Raw genomic sequence first — 8,254 nt, forward strand, 5'->3', positions numbered from 1 at the left:
CTCTCAGGCGAGAGGCGGGGTTCATCCTGGACAGGTCACCAGTCCATCACAGGGCCAACAAATAGAGACAGACAACCATTCACACTCACAGTCACACCTACGGTCAATTTAGAGTATCAATCAGCCTCGTCCTCTCTTGATGTCTTTGGACTGTGGGAGGAAGCTGGAGTACCAGAGAGAACCCACACAGGAACAGGGAGAACATGGAGACTCCACACAGAAAGATCCTGTGCCCGAGCCAGGACTTGAACCTGGAACCTTCTTGCTGTGAGGCGACAGTGCTGACCACTGCACCACCGTGCCGCCAAATTGTGCTAATAATGTATTGATCCTACAAATTTGAATGTGACTTCCACCTTTGTTTTATTACAGGTATCTGTGGCACACATCAACTTTCTGGGAAATACACTTATTTGCTGTCCTCCCCAGTTACAGACAAGAATATTGATATCCTTCTCTCCTGTATGTGTGCATTTGAGTGGTGACACTCATAGCTGATTGTCTCGTTAGCTTAGCACAATGAATGGTAGTGGGGGGAAGTGTTAGCATAGCTCTGTGGAAAGTAAATACACAGAATAAAATACACTTTTTTCCAAAACACTTTCTGCATTAATAGAACTGGCATTTTGTTTTCACTTGTTAGGAAACAGCAATTTAAAATTGTGAGATATTGTAATTTTTGGGTCAGATACATAAGTGGAACTACTTTCCTGAGTGTGCAATGATTTGACACAGCTCCATAAAATTCACTGACTTAGACAACTAACAAACCAAGACCCTGATCCTGATCTATTCCAGCCAGAATTCATCCAGGAGAAACTCCAGTTTTTGGAAAACCTGTCAGTCCACTGCGATTCATTGTATTGAGCTAACTAGCAGTCAGCTAGTCTCTGTGGGTCTCACCTCTTTAATGCATGCACAGAGAGGAGGATATCTACTTCTTTCATACTCTTGTCTAAGGAGGATATAAGTACATTTCCCTAAAATTTGAATTAGTCCTTTAAATAATGTATTCAGAATTTTTTTTTTCTTCCAGCAGTGACATAATAAACTCCTACTGCGGTTTCAGTCCCAACACCCGAAGATGAGTCATACTGTAACTGAAGCAAAAGTCCAATATATAACTTGAGTAACCCACACAAATGTGATTACTAAAAAAGATATAAATAGCACAATTGTTAAAAATACACACGCCTCTGCTACGTCTCTGTGCAGTGTCCTGCCTTGTTCACCTGTTCATTGTCCGTTTTATTGATTTACGCTGCACTTAAAAGGCAGATTTGATAATAAGACTATTTTTTTGGTGACTTTGCCACTACAGTATAACTAATCAAATGGATTTCATACAGACTAAAACATTTTATAAATTAAGTTTGGAGACTCAGTAAAACAGTGATGGTCTTGGTCAGTGCCAACTTATCTAGACCAGTTACTACAAGAGAGATGGATTCATCCCTTGCCCAAAACACCGCCAGCTGGAGAGCTTGTGTGGAACAACCAAAAAGATGCGGACTTATAGATATTCCTTTTCCAGCTGTCATTAGGAAATGTGCAATCTTTTCTTCACACCAGTTCAAACGATAATACACATCCCTACCTAGATTTAAGAAAAAGCCCTCTCTCCAGGGGTCAAATCCTCTTTATTTTCACATTGCATTTTTACACAATTAAAAACTTGAATGTACATGTGTGAATAAATGATAGCCACACCGATGCAGGCTCAGAGACTCATCATGTAAGTACATCTTGCTGGTGGTTCAGCTCATTGCCAAGTGACATTACAGTGGATTCTCAGGAGATCTGTTACTGGGATCCTTATCAGGTTGAGAATCACTTCCAGAGGACAGCGACACAACTGTATCTGAGAGTCACCACAAAAGCAGAGTTGTTCTACTAATTGTGTGTGCCTGTGGTGTGTTCCACTGACTCCTTACTCTCTGCACTGGCTGGTTCTTGCTCTACCAACATGTCTGTTGACTCCAACTTCAGCTCCAGCTCCAGCTCCTGCTCCTGCTCCTGCTCCTGCTCCTGCTCCAGCTCCAGCTCCTGCTCCTGCTTCTGCTTCTGCTCCAGCGCAACTCTGGCATCTGCTGGCTGCAGGGGAAAAGCAGAACTGCGATCACACTCAAAACCTTTCCAGTCTTTTTCTCATCAAACAAGTACCTCCCGGGAAGCCTGTTTCAAATCCTGCTCAAAGCAGTTTTTTTTAGATGGAAAATACACTTGCAATATAGAAGAATGTAATCGGCTGTATTCTCGAGTTCAAGTGGTTACTTCAGAGGGTGTCGTGGGAAAATACCATAGTTTTGCTTCTTTATTTTGTTTTGATTCTAACTACACAAGCAGGCGAGAAAATTCTGAAAAGGCAGTAAGAGAGATCACCTGTTGTGTTCATTTTTGGCATGTTGCTGGACCCTTGCAGGAATTAAATGAATAGATAGATACATCAGCAGTACTAGTCTTAGGAAGCATTTGGTGAATCACATAGGTTTCTGTGGCCTCCTCCCACCAAGGAACAAAAGGACAAACAGTGACGGAGACAGGATGGAGGGGGGGAGCTGAGAAGCAAATGCTAAACAGGTGCTACAGTCATTGCTTTGATGGGGAAACCATTTGCCCTTTGTTGTTGAATGGTATAAAGGTTGGGACATTGTAAAGATCGGCAGAGAACATTCAGTAAGAGTGTTCTCTCCATGCTGCATGTATTAAAGAGACTTGATTCATCACACCGAGTCTGTGATTCTTCAGAGAATTAGCAACTCTCAACGATCTACAAGGAGAATTTCCCTTACACCTTTCTCTCTCTTTCTGCAGTCAACTGCTTCTCGTTACTTCAGAAATTTAACAGTGTGTCCTATTTATGACCGTTGGTAAACAGCTTGTGTGTAAGAGATCAAAATTTAATATCGGTACAACATTGGAAGAATGATCATGCATAGTGGTTATGAGCTGGTCATTATCACGCATTCAGCAGATCCTCAAGAACGTTTGGTGTTGGAAAAATGTCATATGACAAACACTGGGTGATCTCATCGGTTCACATGATAAAATTCACCAGATCCTATGACCGCCCGGGGAAAAACACTTTGTATGTACCACTTGGTCACATGACAAATTTTCAACTTTATGAGGAGAAATGATAGGCCACGCCTCTTGCTGAATGATGCGCTGTTCTCTGATTGGTGGATTGAGCTCACATCCCACAGCTGAACCATCACACACATTCTTTCACCACATACACACCCACACAGCTCACAGCAACTGTAAGCTATAATTTTAGAGTTGATGTAAAGTAGCACTGCAGTTACAAAGTTGATAACTGCATTTAAAGGTAACTTAGTGACTCCACAGTACTTCTGTTAAAGAGACACCATCATTATTTTGCTTCGCATGTTTTCGCCGAAGTCACCCCACTGTGTGATTTTAGATAGCATCTTAGCGCTTTGCAGTTAGAGGCATGATGAGTCAGACAACATGATGACTCATCACGTGGGCGTCTTGGTGTGACGCTGTGCCGCCGTTCCGCCGACTCTCCCTTTTATATAGACGTCCGGGACAACTTTCACTGTTGTCTTGACGGCAAAAACAACAATACCTTCTATTCAGTGTTGGTGTGTTTTAGTGAGGTGTAATTACAGGGTAAAATTCCCACCTACAACCAGTTGTCTGGAGGGGGGTGTATATCATGAGAGCTCTGTGGGAGCATTCATCAAGTTTCTGCTGTTTGTTTCAGTGCATCTGAAAGAACACAAAGTGCCATCCTGCAGACGTCCCCAGGCCATCACAAGTCTGACACACACATAAATTCACAGCTACAGGGAAAGAAGACCGTGTTTAGAACTGATATTAACAGGTGGCACACCCCAATATAATGGCAGGGAAAACACATCTGGCGGTGGTGGCACTCAAGTTTGTCACTTAAGATAGTTGGACCACTATTAAGGTTGGCCAAAGCTTAATAACCTTATGAACCAAACTCTAATTTGGTTGCCAGGTTCAGGGCTGACAATTAACTGCTAGCTCCCTTCACTTTTACTCGCACTGGAATTTGGCTTGACTGTTTGAATTTTAGCATTGAAATATCTGGCTGTAGAGGCAGGGATTTGTTTCTCACCTGTCACCTGGGGTAGTAGGTGTGGCTGCATGTGCATGTGTGTGTGTGAGAGAGAAGCTGACTAATTGCTTGAATGAATATCACCAGCACCTGCCAGTGAATCCCTTTTTGTCTGGTACAGAGAGAGGGTGAGGTGGGGAGCAGATACTTCTGTTGACCGCAAAGGCTATTTTTTTTCCCATAATATAATTTAGTCCATTCACAGTGTGCAAATCTATCCTCATAATGATAATTTTTTCATTGAAAGGGATACAAAAGCACCCTCAAACTGCAGTAATGGCTTCATGTTTCATTCTTGGACTCTCAGTGACTAATTTGGTTTTGATAGTCACACAACACTGGCAGTCTACAGACGGAAGTATAGCCCTGAAAATTTGGCTGGTAAAACATTGCAAGGACTAAATATCGATGACAACACGTATAAGCAGCTTGTCCTTACTATAGGAGCTTTTGCCCTTTTCAGGAAGAGGCCTTCTGCCTGTAAAGCCTTGGCAGTCTCCTTAAACAGAGCATCTTCATCCAGCTTGCTTTGGCTCTCTAACTGGGCATACTTGTTTAGGAACCTGCATGAGCCAAGGAGAGAAAAAAATGGCATCTGTCAGTATAATTTTTGTACTACTTAACACTTGGCGTTATCACTACAAAATCCAATCCTCTCACCACATAATTAGTATGATATAAAAAGTGTTCATGCACAAACTGCACACCAGCAGGCTGTGATTTAAATTTACCTCTGAGAAAACAAAGGTAAGTTTGGCTTGGAAAAGTCCAACGACCCACCCCTGTACTCCCTGTAGAACCTCCTGAAAGGAAGACAGTTATGGATGAGCGGAGCCCAAGAAAAAAATAATAAAATATACAAACAGAGACACAGACTTACGCTCTAAGTGTATCCTCTTTGTAGAAGATGTCAGGCACATCGCCTTGGTTCTTTGTGAAGCCCCTCCTGTGTGGCTTCACATAACGTGGCTCCACTTTAGGTGGGAAGGCATTGTACACATCATACCAGATTGGTTTTTTTTCAGGCTTTAAGACTCCAGAGCGCAACAAATCTCTAACCCTGTTGATCATCATTAGCAACTTAGTTACTTAAATTTTAACAGCAATATGGTACATTGACATGAACAATGGAAGAATCACCGTTAAGCTTATTGGTGTAAGCTCTTCTCACTCTTTTTCTCTTATAAGAGAGAATTTAGGATCCCATTCTTGATATACACATACACATACAACATATATATACACACACACACACACACTATATACACACACACACACACTATATATACACACACACACTATATGTACACACACACACTATATATATATACACACACACACACACTATATATATATATATACACACACACACATATATATATATATGAAGGACTTTTCCCATTAATAGTCGTAGTGGGTAATATTGGTCGCATGCATATGACGTATTCACACCAAGTCGCGTTCATGCCCCTTTGACATTTATGTTATTTAGGAGGCAAAATAGTTACTTTCACACGTTTTCGAATGGCCTCATCATCTTCAATACGGGATGACAAGTTTAACATCAACTACTTCAATCATATGTCGACTTGAACAAACGTTTCCGTGATGCCGGGTCAGGCTAACAGGGATGTAGATGCTAACAGCAGGCTAATTTTCTGATAACATCGTTCCCGCCCTACTACAGCAGACTGGACACAAAAACATGAAATATTACTCTCTTACCGAGAAAACACGCTTCCAAATTTCTCTAGTCTGCTGCCAGCCATTTAAAGCTTTTCCACAGACAGTTGGGGCACTGAGACCATGTATGTGTTATCTGACTGACGACAATGTGCTGCGCTGAAACATAAAAACAAGCGTTCCGGTGAGAGGCTTGACATTTTTCAAAATAAAGTTTTCACTATGCTGTTGAGAAGAAGGTAAGTCAGTATATTTACCAAGTACTCGACATAATTGATATAATTGATCCACAGTTGTTCGTTTTAAGCTACTTTAGAATGCATTTCTTAAAGAACAACGGGGTTTCGTTTCACTTTTAAAATGATTACAAACAGTGGTTTTCAACGAGTTGGGCTTCTTAATTTCCAATGTGCTTCAAACATTTATAAGTTGCATCAACTGTATTTGATATTTCAGATGCAAAGGAATATGCTACAATTGACGTGTTGAAGTATTCAGCTGTAACAGGTCATCATGCCATAAGTCTCTGCACAGTTCAGTTCTTTGAGTTCCTAACAGCCTCAAGGTGCAGTGAAATTTGTAGAATTTATTAGAATGCACTACTATATACCATTAATATCCATAATTTTTCAAAAAAATGTACAGGAAGGTGTGTTGATTTAATGCTTTTATGATGAAGGTTAAATACCTAAAAAGGAAATGACACACTGGTGATACGATTTGACATTTACATAACTTCCGCTAACCTTCCGTATAATTTTTTTTCCTTCCATGGGCTTTAAGATATGATAAGATAAGATTAACTTTACTCATCCTGTAATCGGGAAATTCTATTATTACAGCAGCATGGGGGGAAAAGACAGCAAATAGTGCAAGGAAACTTATTAAGATAAATAGACAAATTAATACACACACACACACACACACATATATATATATATATATATATATATATATATATATATATATATATATACATATATAGTTTAGTATAAAAACAATAAACAGGATAAGTACATGCACAACTGCTAGTTTCATATTGCACATGTTAGGATGACAGAATGGATGAAATATTGCATGACAAAGCTCAGTGCTCAGATAAAAATACTAATATAGTCAATGTGTAATTTGCAAAGAACATTGTAGTGCATACTAACAGAGGTGGTGTTAACCTTCAGACATTTTCCTGTTGAAAAGCCTGACAGCTGATGGCAGGAAGGATCTGTGTTAGCGTTCCTTCTTGCACTGAGGGTGCAGCAGTCTGCTTCTGAAGAGCTGCTGAGGGTGTCCACATTCCCATGCAGGGGGGTGGGCGGTGTTGTCCACGATGGACATCAGCTTGGCCAACATCCTCCTTTCCCCTACTTCCTCTATAGAGTCCAGAGGACAGTTCAGAACAGAGCTGGCCCTCCTGACCAGCTTATTCAACCTGTTCCTGTCCCTCACAGTGCTCCTGCATCCCGACAGACCCCCGCACAGAACACTGCAGATGCCAATACAGTGTCATAAAGGGTCCTCAGCAGAGTCTGTAGATTGTGTTACTTACCAATAATATTAAGTTGTTAATGAATGAAGTACAATTATTATTATTTTTTACTCAAATAAATCAGTGCTCACCAAGCATGTGGATGTTGGCTATAATGCCAATATTAAAGAAAAAAATTGATTTAAAACACCCAAACACACACACACACGCACATACACACACACACACACACACATATATATATATATATATATATATATATATATATATATATATATGTGTAAATGCATACATTTATGTGCAAAACTTTATCATTGTGCTCCATATTGTGAGATAGAATCAATGAGCAGCACATTCTGTGGGCACCAAGTGGGAAGAAATACAAAATATTCTCACACTTTTTGCATTGTAAATGAGTGATAATTAATATGTAAAATCACATGAAATCATATATATCTCAGCACAGCTGATTTACTTTCAGTTCTTATTGAATAGCGACACACAGAGGCTTATTCTGGTCATGTAAAGGGGGGGGGGGTTGAACTTAAAACTTTTGTCTGTCAGCTGACTGGGGAAACTGAGAAAAGAACTACTGTGTGGCCCCTGGCTCAGTAGGATCAGAAACACACACAAACAGCACACACACACACACACACACACACACAACTGCGTGCTGCTACTTTCCCCTGAATCATTAAGCTTTACTAAAATAAGGAAGCCTGAATGGAGGACTCTGACAGACTTTGAGGAAAGTGTAGAGCAGCAGATGATTTTTCAGGGGGGTCACTTTTCAGGTTTCACAAGAGGGAGCATTTTAGGGCAGAGAGACAGGCACGCCAGGTTGAGTTCAGGAATGTCAGCATGTAACAGGGTGGTGGAGAGGGAGGGAGGGAGCCAAACAGAGGAGGGACAAAGATCAGGAGGGAGAGAGAGTCATAAATGCAATAATTGCAGCTTTCAGCAGCAATAAG

General features: G+C 40.7%; 1 protein-coding gene across 1 annotated transcript; it reads right to left on the reverse strand.

Annotated features, from left to right (window-relative positions):
- Window positions 1-1,621: 1,621 nt before the first annotated feature.
- Window positions 1,622-5,976, reverse strand: mrps23 (mitochondrial ribosomal protein S23). Its single transcript, XM_086215123.1, has 5 exons — window positions 5,840-5,976; window positions 4,995-5,174; window positions 4,846-4,917; window positions 4,554-4,677; window positions 1,622-2,094 (listed from the first exon to the last, which is right to left on the reverse strand). The coding sequence occupies exons 1-5, from the start codon at window positions 5,881-5,883 to the stop codon at window positions 1,894-1,896; spliced, it is 621 nt and encodes a 206-aa protein (XP_086071249.1). The 5' UTR covers window positions 5,884-5,976; the 3' UTR covers window positions 1,622-1,893.
- Between the last annotated feature and the right edge of the window lie 2,278 nt (window positions 5,977-8,254).

This window comes from Aulostomus chinensis, chromosome 10 (genome assembly GCF_037954235.1).
Source record: "Aulostomus chinensis isolate RoL2024-O1b breed Wild chromosome 10, RoL_Achi_v1.0, whole genome shotgun sequence".
NCBI classification, from domain to species: domain Eukaryota; kingdom Metazoa; phylum Chordata; class Actinopteri; order Syngnathiformes; family Aulostomidae; genus Aulostomus; species Aulostomus chinensis.